Here is a 15659-nt window from a genome sequence, read left to right as displayed (position 1 = left end):
AATCTGAAGTATTATGTAATCTAATTAAGAAAAAACTTCCTGTGTGTGATCTAAAATACAGCTGCATTAAGAATCTGACTTAATCCACATAAGCAAGTGAATGTAGCTTTAAGGCTGAGGCTCCTCCTTGGCTTAGCCCATTATGTCAAAGTATTGCAGCACATATACAAATGTAATGTACACTTTTGGGAATTCGGTACAAAACTGAGTACAGTGAGGTGAGTTAACTTTTTGAATCAGCAGTAACATTTCTTTTATGAAATCTTTACTACTGCCTGGATGGAATATTTTTTTTTTTTAATGCTCCCCATCCCAAAACTGCATTTTAAAAGAAGGAAAAGCCCCTTCAGTATCACTGGACATGTGGAAAAACAAGTTATTTATCTGAATTATAACAAGCAGTTACGTAATGTGGTGTACAGGCTATTTTTTTAATTTATTGTATGAAACATTCCATACTTCAAGATGCTCATAAAACATTTCCTTGAAGCATTGTGAATACATATCTGCCACATTAAGAATCCAGTGTTATTAATATGAATAAGTTTTTATGGGGATTAGGCTAATGGTGAATAAACAAGTGAAGATTTTGAAACCTCATTAGCATGCTTATTTGCTAACAGCCCTAAACAAGACTTTGTAACTGTCTCTGTAGAAATGAAATCATAAAACCATACAAACAAAATCCAACTGAAGCTAGAAATAAAGTTGACATGAGCTGACACGACATGAAAATGCACAGATTAATAATAAATTAGTCATATATGTAAGCATTACTGAATTAGACACTAGATTTTCACATTGACTTTTTTAAGACTGCAGTATTACATTATGGATTTGTTCCTTTTTCAAAATACTTTTTAAAACCACTTTGGTTAATTCAGGTAAATGAACACGTTCAAGAATCTAAGCCTTGATATTGTTCAGTATATTCCTGTTGAGCATAACATAAGGGTTAACTCTTACTTCTGTGTTTGTATGCATTTTGGGGAGACACGAGGGGTACCTGTATTACTCATGGAATTTGAACGCTGCCCCTTTGTCCATTTTTTTCTTGCTTTTCTGCATTTGACTGAAGTAAATGAGATTGTCTTGCATGCTTTCTCCAGGCCCTAAACATTTTATTTAGCCTTCATGTTACTGCTGCCAAATGTATGTAAGAATACTGAAGGTAGTCTTGTGGAGCAGGAGTTTTGAAATGGAAAGAAGTGGCTACAGATACCCAAGGCTTGCTCTCTCGTACGCAGTATGGTTTTTATGTTTGTTTTGGCCTGGATAGCGTAGTTTGGATTTTTCCCTGTCAAGAACTAGCTGTATAGCTGACTGGAATGTAGCTACGTTTGGTTTTCTACAGCTATCAAAATATGAGAAAGTCAATACAAAAAACATTTCAAAAAAATAAGTCCAATCTTGCATTATTTTTTAAAATACTACCAGTAAGGATTCGTAGCTGTTGAACACTTCTGGGCAGGACACTGTATGATTCATTAGTCTGAGGATCTGAATAACCACACTAACTGCTGCTTGCTCGGAGGAACAGACTTTCACTGTTCTGTGGCTTTCAGACAGTTGCAGAGCTTGAAGCCTGGCATGGGGGATGAGCGCAGGACTGCTTGTGCAGCTTGCAGTGATAGGCAGCCTCCTTTGCCTGTCAGAACTACCAGGGAAAATTTGCAGATAGTGAACACTGAGCACATCTTTTGGCAATCTGTGCGCCGTGTGTAGAAAGAGAACTGTGACTAGGCGGCTTCTTGGCATAAAAGAATCTGTTTGGCAGTTTGGGTAACGTAGAAAAAATGACCACAGCACACATACACTGGAAAAATGATTTCAAGAAGTGCCTTGTTAAAGTCAACAGCAGAATGTCTGACTTCTTCCTTTGTCCTCATTTGGGTTTAATTTATTCAGATGCGATTTCCCTGCACGAAGAAAAAGGGCCATATATTTCTGATATTAAATAATGCAGTGTGCAGAGGCTTTAAATCACACTTGATAGATAAGATTTTTAATTTATGTTTTTCAAAGTTTCTACTGATGTTCTACCATTGTCAAAAGTGGATAGGTGCATATGTAGAACAGTCTTCATAATTTAATTTGCGGAGACTCATATGTTGTGCTAGTGTTCTTGAAAGTAGTCAGTTTGGCTGCTTTTTGTGTACTCGTGTGCAAATTCCTGTCGATTTTGTTTGGGTAACCTCTGTCAGTATCTGTAGTTCAGAATAGACTTATTGTCTAAGAACGATTTGCAAATGTTAGGTTGTGATGTATTCCATCTGCTTGAGACATTTGTTTTCTTAACATTCAGTTAAAAAAAAAAAAAAAAGTGTATTTTAGCTCAATTCTAAGCATGAGGTGTAATCTTCAGTTATTTATGAAATCCTGGGTATTCCAAAATAATTGTTATTGAATATTTCTAGGGGGTGAATAGGATGGATTGTTGTAGGGTGGGTTCTTTCTGCCAGCTAACTACCAGCCTACAGAAGGGAATTGATAACTGAAATTGATGATATGTGTTCTGGCTTTTAGAGAGCATACTGTGGCCAGTGCAGTGAAAGGATATGGGGTCTCGGAAGGCAAGGTTACAAGTGTATCAACTGCAAATTGTTGGTCCATAAACGTTGTCATATACTTGTTCCACTGACCTGCAAGAGGCATATGGTAAGTTTGATTTCTGTCTAAAACTAAGATGTTTGGTTGTGTTCTGTTTTGCTTATTCCAGATACATATCCTGTACAGTTGAAGATTTATAACGCTGGGCAGTATTTGATTTTCAGTTATCAAAGTGTCTGTGAAGTATAGGCCTTTAGTCAGTGAGTAGTATGGACAAACTGAGAAGAAAACCTGTGATATGACTATGAGCAAGGTTGAGTTTGACTTCACTTCTCCAGTGGAAATTTTATTTTACAGATAAAGAGTTACTGACAATCTTAGTGGTTGCTTCTCTTAGCTTATTTTACCGTATTTTAAGCACCAAGGCACTCGTGTGGTTTTTGCACCTCTGATGTTTTTCCATTTGTTTCTCCAATCCTGTTTTCTTCGTCTCTATCATAGCAGCAACTCCAGTATCTTTCCCATATTTTAAATATTAAATTGTGTTCCTAAACTTCAGCTCTTCTATGTACTCATCCCAGACTTTAACTAGTATTTCACTGATTCTTGCATCATCATTTTGTTAACTAGAAGTTAACACCAGTGTAGAAAAAATTGGGTTTATATATGACTTGCCTTGACACTACTAGATTCTTCACAATTCATGCGTGTTGCTGCACCTACTGGAATAATCATACATGACTCATCACGAGTTGTGGATGAGACCAGGATCCAAACGTATTATAAAATTGCTTGATACTGTTGTATTTACCAAGTTATTCAATACCTTTGCACAATGAGTAACGATTCCTGTTTTTTTTAAACAGGAAAGGAATGTGGCTAGTGCTCTAAATTGAGTATGTAACATCATTGAAGTATGTTTACTCTGTTGCAGTTCCCCATGAAACATTCTTTAATACAATTAAAGTTTGAACTTTGCAATAAAATGTACTAATCTCACTTTTAGAAGACAGCTAAGCATCTCCAGTAGTTACAAAGAACAGTTGAAATAACATTTATGCTTTTTGGTAGATGGGTCTGATAATGTGTTACAAAGTGTTAATATTCTGGAGTACTTCCTACAAAATCCAGCTTTCAGAAGCTACAAATGTAAGGTTCTTGTTATATTGCAGTTATGTGATAAGATGTGATGACTTAAAAGGGACTGCGTAAATTGACATTTTTTCCTGTATGCTTTATGTTTTACAAGGATTCGGTCATGCCTTCCCAGGAACCTCAGTTAGATGATAAAAATGATGAAGTTGACCTCCCTTCAGAAGAAGCTGATGGAAGTGAGTATTTTCCTGGTAAAAAGGATGTTTAAAGATGGAATTCATGCGCTTCCTCACTTGTACTGTGACGATAGCATAGTCCAGAAATCTGTCAACATCGGAGCACTATTCAAGTTCATCAAGTTGGTAACTTTGCCTCCTGTGACATCCTTAAGTAATTAGTTCAGAGGATGAGATCTTTGAGTTTGTAGTTGCCTTTTTTATGTTCAGTATTGCAGGAGTTAAACTCTCATCTAGGCTGGGCTCTCTTTATTAGCAAGTATGGTCTGATGGACTGGATCCTATACCAAAAAAGTTAGTATAGGAGGCCCAGTTTCCAATTTACCTGATTTTTTTTTGAAAGTTTACTTTGGACTAGCAAACTACTAACCCCAAACCACTAAATCATCTTTCCATTTAACAGTTTTGTAATGACTTCTAATGAAGGCCTTAATTACACTACTTTTGTTTGATTTTGCAGTTCCTTACATTCCTTCAAACAGGAAACATGACAGCATTAAAGATGACTCTGAGGTATGTTTTTAAAATTACTTTTGTAATTCACTTTTACGCACTCTTAGTCACAGACCTTCTATGAAGTAATTAGTTATTTGTCCTATTTTTTCTGCTACCATGAGAGGCCTGTTTTTTTCTGAAAATAATCTCTAAAGTATTTTTGGATTTTCAGATTTTTTCTGTAAACAGCTCTTCTTATCTCAGTCGTAATGTGAGAGATGTTTTTTCTCTTCATTCATGCTGAAACAACATTGATTTAACAGGTTTTTGACTTTATTGGTTCTTGCAACATATGGTGGCATTGACATTTCATCTTATCTGCCCTCTCTAATTGATGTATACCCCTTATCACCCTAAGGCTACTTCTGCAGGCTAACATTATGAAAATTGGTTCAATCTGATAGTACCTTAACTATCTAGCTGTCTCTAATAATTTATGGAGAGCTCCTTTGGAAGTACAAGAAAAATAACAGACCTGAGCTCTGTTTTTCAGCTTTTGTAGAGGTTCTGACACAACCTCTGCATACAAAGAGCATTATTCCTTTAGAGCAGTTTGATTCCAACACACTTAAATTCTAAAGGGTTTCAAGAAGCTGCTTCTAAAAATGCTTCTGGCATATTTGAGATAAATGCATTCTGCAGAATGCTAGCACTTAGTTATCCTACTCTTAAACAAGCCTGCACCTTGTCTCTACCTCCAATACAATGCTTGTCAATATTATTAATTTACACTCGAATAGTTCCTGCTCTTGGTTAAGCGACTGCCTTATTTTCAGTCGTGTGCATTTAGGATTTGTCTCAAATTCATGGATTGACAGATAGAAATTTAAAATACATCAGAATTTTAATTGCTATCTGAAGTTACTGACTTCCGCTCAGGTAGATACTGTTAGTGTTTAAATATGGATATGTGTTGTTTATTCAGCTGACCTGAATGCTCTTCTGACTTTTACATATTGCTTTTGAGCTTTGCTGAAATGATTTAAGGTGTCCTGCGAAGAGGATGTGGTATTCTGGTAGCTTTGTTGACTGGAATCTTCAGGCTCAGACCAATCTCTTCTAATAGCAGTCAATCCTAGATCAAGATTCTTTATATAAATACTTTCCTTAGTTCAGCAGAACGCTGATCTGTCTACAAGTACTGTAGTTTGAGGTCAGATAAAAATAGGCCATAGAAGTATGTCAAAGCATTGTATACCCTGGTAGAATAAGGAAAGTGCAAATGCATAGTGTATTTGTCTAATTGAACTTCTTGCTTTTCAGTCTCATGCTCACATTATCTTAACTATTTGTTGGAATTAAATTTGTCATTTAAAATCAATAAGGAATTTTAAAACAACATTCTTCATCATTGAATATTTTCTGCAAATCCTCACTTTTGAGAAATTAGTATTTCTTTCTGTATGTTCACAGGCACCTATTTAAAATTTTCAAATTACCATAGTAAATCTTAGACAGTTTTCTAAACTGAAACCAAGATGGGTATATTCTTTAGCAAATTACTGTTTTATGTCTTCTCTTTAGCTTTCATTAATTTGTACTGCAGTATCCATGTCAGAATACGGAAGATGCTCTTTGCTCAGTTGAAAGTGTAATTCTACATGCTTACAGGTCAAGAATGACTAAGACCCCATTTCTAAAGGCATTGCCTTCTGTTTTCCAGTAGGGAATATTTGAAGAATTCATTGAACAAATTAGAACTTCGAAGAGCACAGTAGCTACTAATAAGAGCAAAAGCAATACCAACAAAACATTTCTAAATAAGTCGGTTATAATTGACCATTAAAATCAGTGTGGCAGTGAGAACAGCATGTGAAGTTAGCGTGTTCTGTCCAGTGATTAAAGACCTCTGCTGTAATAGCTACTTGTTATAAAAGCATCTGTTTCTAGCGTCAGTTTGTTTCCTTTTTTATACAGGATATCAAACCAGTCATTGATGGAATGGATGGAATTAAGATTTCTCAGGGGCTTGGACTACAGGACTTCGATTTAATCAGAGTTATTGGACGCGGAAGCTATGCCAAAGTTCTTTTAGTTCGATTAAAAAAGAATGATCAAATTTATGCTATGAAAGTAGTGAAAAAAGAATTGGTCCATGATGATGAGGTAAAAGGCTGCTAATTGTGTTCCATTACATACTTTAAAAGCTTAATACTATTTAAAAAAAAAAAATAAGCTGAAGTTTTTAGATGGCATTTGTGCAATAGAAGTTCTAGTAGGTTTTGAATGCATCATCAACTGCATAAACTCTAACATCAGGATGAAATTTGAGAGAAATATCCCTTATTCTAATTAAAAAAATCTTAATTTTAGTAGAATGCACATGACGAATGTGCCAACTTGAGTGTGATAATCTGTGAGAGGAGATGAATGGGGTAGAATTCGGGCACTTGATTTAGAATGAAAAAAATGTTTTCAAAGGCAGACAAATTTATATAATTTATATGCAAAGTATTTGTATTTCAGACTGGGAACTCAAACTGTTCTTACAGTTACAGTGTGTATGTGCACAGCACTTTGGAGTGTTCTTTGCCGTAGGTTTAAAAGTTATGTTGCTACCATTTAAGGTCAGTAAGGTTTTAACTGGCTTGTTTAAAAAAAACAAGTCTATGCAAATCGGTGCTGCACATCTTGATTATCATCAAAAATCTGTTGATTATAAAAACCAGCACACTCAAATGCGTAAGTTACAAAAAGAACAAAAACAGTCGGGGGTGGAATAGAATGGGTAGAAACAAATCCCAGCAAAGAAAGAAGGAAGGCTTCAATCACCTGCAGTGCCATAGGCCTGGAACATGCCATGGTGGGTATATGCAGGGGATGGGATAACTGGTCTGCAGTGAGCAGGCAGCACATACTAGTGTACTGCACGTATGTACAAAACTGAGTTTCCTTTGAAGTCTCTTTAGGAGATGCTCATTCATTAAAACCAAAGTGGACGCATTGTTTTATTCAAAATTGAATTTGAGGTTCATATTGGCACTTGTATTTACCATTCTGCGGTGCTCTATGTTCAGGAGTGTCTCAGCACAAAACCAATTAGATCTGGTTTTGATGGAGACACTTCTTGATTCCCTTTGAGACTTCAGTTGCTCAGCCAGGCTGGTTGTCCTGTGGTTGAACTTTGCTTTCCTTCATACAATATCTCACTACAGTGAAACTATTCTTGACAGGAATTAGGTGAATTTTGTGCAGAGCCTTTTCTAAATGGTTAAGGAACTTATATAATTTAATATATAATTGAATTAAATTGTTTCCTATCTTCCAGATCAAGGGATTTTTATCTTTCTTAAGAATATCATAGCACTGACACTATATAAGGGAGAATAGATGTTCACAATTTCTGGGAATACCCACACTGGTTATCTAGCAGAAGTTCTGATTGTTCAATTATTCTATTTCAGGATATTGATTGGGTACAGACAGAGAAACATGTGTTTGAACAGGCATCCAGTAACCCATTCCTAGTTGGTTTACATTCATGCTTTCAAACAACAAGTCGGTAAGAAAGATATGAAATTTTGTTTTATAAACCTTGATCATTGATATATGGGTAAAACAGCTGCTATGTGAGTTTTATAATACCCGAATCTACGGAAGGTGGCAGAATCGGTTCGCAGTGTCTTGAATTTGGTTTGGTTATAGCTGTCGTGTCCTACACTAAAGAAACAGAGAAGCAAGAAACTGTTTTCAAGCGCATAAGTTCATCGACATCAGATTGTGTTAGTTGGTCCAAAGAAAACAAGTTATAGTAGGAGAACAATTTGTGTATATCTGTTAACACCAAACTGTTGAATGCAGCTGCCTGTTTCCATTTAGTCTGAATTCACCATTTTTATTTGCATTTAAATAAAGGATGTGATCCTACGTAACGTGGATTAAATAAATATTTTTCCCTTCTTAAATAGTTTCTGAGAAATATGAGTGACTAATTCAAGAGTGGAAGTTGAAAATGGCTTGAATTGGAAGAGTACAAATATTTTTTTTCCTATTGAGAATTTCACTGGAAGCCATTAACTGTATTATATACTTTCAGATTATTTCTTGTCATAGAGTATGTAAATGGGGGAGATCTTATGTTTCATATGCAACGGCAAAGAAAACTTCCTGAAGAACATGCAAGGTATTTTATTAGACCAGCTGTAGTGGTTTTCCTGTGTTGTTTAATGTTGTATGAAATGCTTTCAAAACTTTATTCTATAAAAGAAGATGAATAGCAAAGGAAGAATGAAAGGTTGTTTTTAAAGCTTAGAATGTTGTGCCATGGGGAGAAATGTTAACTTTTTTTTTAAAAAAAAAAAAAAAAAAAGATACATACTTCTTAAGTTAAGAAAGCATTTCATAATTAGCAAGTTATTCCCATTTATTTTTGCTTACTGCTTCATATCTAGTTAACACTTCTTTGATAGGTTGGTAGATGATGTAGCTATTTTAATTCTTTTGATCATATGTTGAATTAATATATTTGGTGATAGAAGGAAGAAAAACCTGGCTTGCTATAATGCACTGCGTAAAGTCTTGTCTTAAGCTGAAAATATGGTTCTTGTGTGTCGTTACAGATTTTTCTGAAAAATAGGTGAGATACAGAATATTTTCTTCATTAATAGAATTAAAATAATTTGCCTTATTGTAAGGAACATTTTTAAATGAGTTCAATGGCCTTGCAAATAAAAGTAGCTGCTTTTCAGTATCCTGTTCATAGAGAAAAGCTGGCTGTAAGCTCTTGTTTTAAGAGCAGATCTTTTTTTCTTTGCACTTGCTGTGTGCACAATCTCTGTTAATGTGATTTTCTCCTTTTCAACTTCAGGTTTTATGCTGCTGAAATTTGTATTGCTCTGAACTTTCTACACGAAAGAGGCATAATCTACAGAGACTTAAAACTAGACAATGTTCTTCTGGATGCAGAGGGTCATATCAAATTAACAGATTATGGCATGTGCAAGGTAGGATTTTTCTTACATTTCTCTTGTCTCTCTGTAATTCAGTATATCTCTGTTCAAGCTTCTAAGTCCAATACAGTACTCAACGATACTAAAAGAAACTGGCAGAAATTACCTTTTGCTTATCACCAGTGTTACTGAAGCCTGAATTTAGTTGTGGAATAGCAACTTTACTCTGAAAAATGACGAGAATAGGACCACATTTGTAATTTTTCCTTTTTATGTTTTATGTGGGTCATTTTTGAGGACATAAGAAGTTGACCTTGTTGGCTCAGTTAAATTTCTATTTTGTTTCCTATGTGACAAATAGAGGTCAACTTTTAATTTATTTTTTAACTGTTTTGTGTATGTAGGAAGGATTGGGCCCTGGTGACACTACAAGCACTTTCTGTGGAACACCAAATTATATTGCACCAGAGATCCTAAGAGGAGAAGAATATGGTAAGCAAGGACTGAACAATTTGACATTGGAGTTATAATCGAGCAGAAATTTAAGTTCTGGTTCTAGGTTGATTCAAATACTACTGTTGTTAGTATATTTTGAGAAAATATGAATGTTGCGCAGTCTAATTTTTTTTGAAATGAAAAAGTATTTTTTCTCCTGTAGTCATTCATTTCAGCTTCTTTTAATCCTACTTTCCCTGGAAAAGAATAATTCAATGATACTGTATCAAAACCAAGCCCATTCCTTGATGTAGTTTACATCCCAGCTGCTCTTGTCCCCCAGGTGAAGTTATAGAATGCTGTGTCAAAATTCATTGCTTATGCAGAATCAAAACTAGTCTTTTAACCAGTGTTAGTTGTGAACTGATCTAATCAGCAGGTTGAGCTGTGTACTGTTACAAAATTCGAGAATGTTCAACCTCCTTTAAAAAAATAAAACACAAATTTCCAGCTTAAACACAGTGGACGACTGCTCTCTGGCAGATGCCTACAAAATCCTATACAGGTTGCCTCTGCTGTCCAAATTCTGAGAACTGTCAAGTCTTATCCAGTGATGCTGTTCAGTATTTCTGTGGCTTCAGTGACAGTAGAGAATTTCAGTACTCTGCAGAAACAGGCCATTAATCTTCATATTGAGAGAACAATGAAATTCAAGGAGTCCTGGCTGAAAATCTTCTCTTTAAATATTTACAGGGTTCAGTGTGGATTGGTGGGCTCTTGGTGTGTTGATGTTTGAAATGATGGCAGGAAGGTCTCCATTTGATATCATTACTGACAATCCAGACATGAACACTGAAGATTACCTCTTCCAAGGTACAGTCTTTTATCCTTCCCCACGAATTCTCTTGGGGGAGGAACAATGGAAGTTATCAGTTGCAGTAAAACACTTAGAACTGTCTTGTTTTCTTTTTCTCTTATGTCATGGCTCCCTGCAGACCTACTATATGTAAAGGGCTCCAATATTTTCAGTTCTTCATTCCAGAAATTAATTTTGTTGAACTGAGATAAAGCAGCCTGGAATTAGGAAGCCTGCTGCAGACAAAGAATGCTCAGAGTGTAGAAATAACCAACAGAAGTTGCATGGAATGGCATCTTTGTTCAAAGGCACTCTACAGTCCAAGAATAAAAATTCAATGCTATGTGAGAGGATAGGAGGATCTCTTGAGAAAGAACCTTACCAAGCTATAGTTTGGATCCATATAACTTTTCTTTTACTTAGGGAATTAGTATAACTGTTTGTTAATCAGTTGTACCCTTCTGGAATAGTGATATGAAGCTCTCTAAACAAGACTAGTAATGCTTCAATGCTTATTACAATTGAAACTTCTAAAGCTTAACAACTGTAGAGTTGCCTATTCCCCTAAAATGCAGAACTGTTCTTTAAGCTAGTTACTGTTGCAGTTGCATAACACTCTACTACAATCTTCTTGATGAGTTTAATATCAACTGAAGTATTGTTTAGAAGTATACTTTGTCATATGCTAGTGAATCTAAAGATGTTCTATTCCCTGTTCGTACTAAAAAGAACAGAAAAAGATAAGAAAACATTTCTTTTAGGAAATCTTGAAGTTTTGGTGCAATAGTCCTTGTGTTATTGTAGCTCCTTTTTTTTTTGCATTATTTTAAATAATTATGATATCTTCTCATTTTCCAAATGGTAACATTTTAAAACAGTATAATGTTTGTGTTAAAATCATGGTCAATATCATAAAACAAACAAACAAAAAGTATTGCTGTTTTTAAATCTATAACAGTTATTCTTGAGAAGCCAATCCGGATTCCAAGGTTTCTTTCTGTCAAGGCCTCCCATGTGTTAAAAGGATTTTTAAACAAGGTAAATAACATTCTCTTATTTTTAGCATCTAATATCTGGAAGTCAGAGCTTCCTGTTGAAAGGAATATGGTTAAGAAGTTAATCTGCTTACTATTAAGAAAATCTATAAAACCTTGGCATCCTGTATGTTTAAAAGAACAACATGCCACATCTTAGTTGCTAAATTACTGAAAAATTCCACGTTATAGACTTGTTTTGAAAGCCCACGCCTAGCTAAAAACTGTTCTAGATGTTTATAAACTTGTCTCTGAAATGCTTATTACTCATTTAAGTAAATTGATTGAAATCCATAGAAGCATAATTTTAAAGGAGAGAAGGATATTAATTATGAATTCTTAAATAAATCTTGTTATATTGAGTTGTAAAATACCATGTTTAAAATGAACTGTCATAAAACATCATCAAAGAATAAGAAAAAAGAATGAAATTACTTGGTAGCCATAATATGTGCGTCTTCTTGCATTATTTTATTTACTGTTGGGACATGCTTGAGTTGTGTAGATGAGCTTTTGACAAAAAAAAAACGGCTGTAACTGACTCAGTATGTAACATTAGTTTTTGTTTTTGTTTTTGCAGGATCCCAAAGAAAGGCTTGGTTGTCAGCCACAAACAGGATTTTCTGATATCAAGTCTCATACGTTTTTCCGCAGCATAGACTGGGATCTGGTAAAAATAATTACTTCTGCTTATACATATTCAAAAGGAACACTTTCTGTAGTTTCTTTTTATATATGTAGCAACCCCATTAGAAGCACTAATCAAGAAGTATTTCAGATTGATACATGTAAAACTATTTTCATTTCTTCAGGTGATGTAAGGTAATGCAAACAGGCTTTTTGGCTTTTTTTTTTTTGGCTTTCTTTTTCCCCAACTAGAGATTTGGCTTCTTTCCAAACTTGAAGAATGGTTAAAACTTGTTCGTATCATTTTTAAAATACATGATGAATTTTAGAGAATACTTCAAAAAACATTGAAGCATTGGTGGAACCACAGCCTTGAAGGGAGGGAAGGATAGTATTTAACCGAGCCATGAAACCAGTCTGTATGCAGCTGTGGGAGAGGAGGTACTTCACATAGAGAAAGCGTTTGTATCCTACTTGATGTACATTAAAAAAAAAAAAAAAAAAAAAAAAAAGTGGTTTGAAAGCATTGTGGCTCTTTAAAATGATTATCTGATAATTTCAGGTTTTCTTTGGTATAGTTGTTAGAGAAGTGTTTAGCTTATGATGGAGTAGACGATGTGCATTTCAGTGCTTTTACAGGCATAAAAACATATTAAAACTAGCTTTATAAAAACTTCTGTTTCTTTGTAATTGTGCCTACTTCTGTTTTCATAGAAAATCACCAGGGAAATGACATTGCTGAAATGTCAATAAAAGTAACAAAGCAAAACAAGCCAGGAATACTTCCTTGCCAGCATTGCATTTTTAATACCTAGCTGAAGAATGAAAATATATGTGTATGGTGTTTGCTGGTCCTTGGAAGTCTGCAGGAAATGTAGAAACAGGCAAGCAACAGTGCCTGTAATAACATGAAAGAAGTTCAGAGGAGAGAGAACTGCATGATTACATTTTTACTTTGAGGCCTGTTCAGACATTCATTGTTAACGCTCTTCAGAGAAGATAGTCACTACATTAGGAGCCATTTTTTTTAAATACCTGCTGTTTACAAAGCTATTTCTACCATGTTTATGAGGGTGTCTTTAATTCTATCAGACTTCTCTTGATTTTTATTTCTAGTGGTGTATAATGCAACTTGCTATAGCTTGTGGTAAGGCATAAACATCGTCTGCTGCAGGGTTTCTGTTTTGTAGGGTGTTTTTTTTTTTAATATAGAAGACTTGGATTTTTATTTTGTTTATTTGTGTAAGAACGTCTAAATTGAAACTGCTGCTTGGTCAACACTTATGCTAATTTAACTTGAATTGTGATTATTTTTTTAACCTTTTTTTGGCAGAAAACCTTGGTATTAAGTATGTATCTAAAAAAAAAAGGTAGTTGTCTGTACTGTTTTGCGAGATTATTATGACAATGTTGCTCAGGTTGATCTAAAATGTCAGAAAAAACGTAAGCTAAATTTCTAATGTTGGGAAATGTATTGAGGGTAAAACTAAATATTTGGATAACATTTTAAATCAGAATTGTTTTTTGAAAAGCAGATGATGAGTAGAGAAGACTTGACTTTAAAAGTTATTTGTATCTTTATAAGGTGAAGAAGAAGGAAATTAGCTTAAAATTGATTTAAAAAATTGAGTGGAACTTGAGTTGCACGGAAAAAAAATAAGGAATAGTAAAGTGAATCCATACACCATAAATGTTGTTTTAGGTGCTGGTCATGTAGATGTACGTGACACAGCTAAGAACATTTTAGATTACTCACTCTGTGTATAGGATGGCTTGATGGCAGTCAGAGAAACACCAAAACAACCTTTCTGATTGTTTCAGTACACAGGCTGTTCTTATCCTAGTGCCTTTTTTATGTTGTTTATAGATTACATAATGGAAAAAGTACTACTAAGCCATGGTTACTAAGTGTAACAAATAAACAGTTTGATGTTTAACATCTAGTTGAGCGCCTTGCTGTTGAAATGTTAACACGTACCTACATCTGACTCATAATGACGGTATTAATGCCTTACAGCAATTTTTAGAAAATCAGTTTGCTCTTTCTTTCATGTTGCTATTCTTGTTTGGAGGGAACAGATTTTGTCTGTCTTAAACTAGTTTCATGATGCTTTCTAAGACCTGATACAGGATGGGATGCTAATGTACTGAGATTCATGGCCTGGTATAGATTCACAATTTTTTTCTATCCTCATTTGTACTCATCAGTGTTGTCTTAAACACAAGAGCGAGAATTTTTGTTTGATCACGTTTTTGCTGTTTATTTGGTGCCAAGCATGATGAGATGTCCTGGCCTAAAACCATGCTTCCTAACGTGTTAGTAATATAAGGACCTATTTTGGTCAGTGGTATCTACTTATCACTTACATCATGCTTATCTGTTCTTAAGTTAAATTATAGCTTTGGATTTTTGTGGTTTTTTTTTTGTTTTTTTTTTTTTTTTAATTGAATGTAAATTTTAGAATTAGTTTCAAATCTGTGCTACTACAAATTTGAATACAGGATAAATGTATTCTCTGCTCAGATAGTAAGACTTCCAGGTTAATTCATTATTTGCTCTTCGCAGATGTGTTGCACTTCATCAGGCATACGTTTTCCTTCTTGCTCAATATAGTCCACAGCATTCCCATACTTGTACACTTACATTTTTAAATCGCAAGTTTTGCCTGTTAGTCTTAAATTTCTAGTCTAATGTTCTGCAGAGTTGCAGAAGATGCAAGTCTTAAGGACCCAATTACTATTCTCATTTTCATTTATGAGATATCAGCAATATTAGGTTGGTTAGATTAGCCTACTAATTGCACACAAATGCTGTTCCTCAGGAAGAAAAGTAAATATATTGTGCTAACTCCTTGTACTGCAGCATTAAATATCTGTGTGGGAGTATTTCAGTCTTGAGTACACTGTACTAAGCTAGAGAAGAAAGCTTAAATGGCTGAATTATTTATGGACCTCTATTTTTAAATGCAGAGCACCAACTATATTGGTGTTCATTGTCTGACTTCTACTTTACTTAAGTATTTCTTGTTTGGAAATAGTATCTACATTTCCTTTCTCATCTCAGAAACTAGCAACTGATCTAGCTGCATAACTTATTAATTCTCAACGATAGCAAACAACCATCATGACTTGTAAATCCATTACTGAATTTCCTGTACTCTGAACAGACTGTTGTAGGTCACTTGTGGAGTTGTGGTGTTGTCTTACTGGGGCCAAAGAAGATGAAAATGTCACCATGAAAATATTACGTTTCTCACAGCGGAAAGTCAGTACTTGTGATATACCGAAGCAAGTAGTGTAACTGAGTGACACAGATATCCAAATACGAAGTTTTAACCCAAGTCTGTGTTGAAATTCCTCATTTACTTAAGAACGTTTTTGCTTTACTTTACCATATTTGGCTCAAGTGTAGAAAAAGGCTGGAAATTACTGGCTGTAGTCC

At 34.7% G+C, this 15659-nt stretch overlaps 1 protein-coding gene across 2 annotated transcripts in view; it reads left to right on the top strand.

Annotated features, from left to right (window-relative positions):
• The window catches only part of PRKCZ (protein kinase C zeta), a 46517-nt gene that overhangs the window by 24640 nt on the left and 6218 nt on the right, over positions 1-15659 (top strand). For both annotated transcript variants that reach the window (XM_032201557.1, XM_032201558.1), the window contains 11 exons: positions 2527-2658; positions 3800-3881; positions 4342-4394; positions 6294-6482; positions 7781-7878; positions 8413-8499; positions 9184-9319; positions 9670-9757; positions 10454-10573; positions 11515-11594; positions 12171-12260. In XM_032201557.1, the coding sequence (XP_032057448.1) occupies positions 2527-2658; positions 3800-3881; positions 4342-4394; positions 6294-6482; positions 7781-7878; positions 8413-8499; positions 9184-9319; positions 9670-9757; positions 10454-10573; positions 11515-11594; positions 12171-12260 (1155 nt within the window). The remainder of the gene's footprint in view (positions 1-2526; positions 2659-3799; positions 3882-4341; positions 4395-6293; positions 6483-7780; positions 7879-8412; positions 8500-9183; positions 9320-9669; positions 9758-10453; positions 10574-11514; positions 11595-12170; positions 12261-15659) is intronic.

This window comes from Aythya fuligula, chromosome 21 (genome assembly GCF_009819795.1).
Source record: "Aythya fuligula isolate bAytFul2 chromosome 21, bAytFul2.pri, whole genome shotgun sequence".
NCBI lineage: Eukaryota > Metazoa > Chordata > Aves > Anseriformes > Anatidae > Aythya > Aythya fuligula.
Note: the sequence above shows the minus strand (reverse complement) of the source record. Positions and strands in the feature narration are given on the sequence as shown.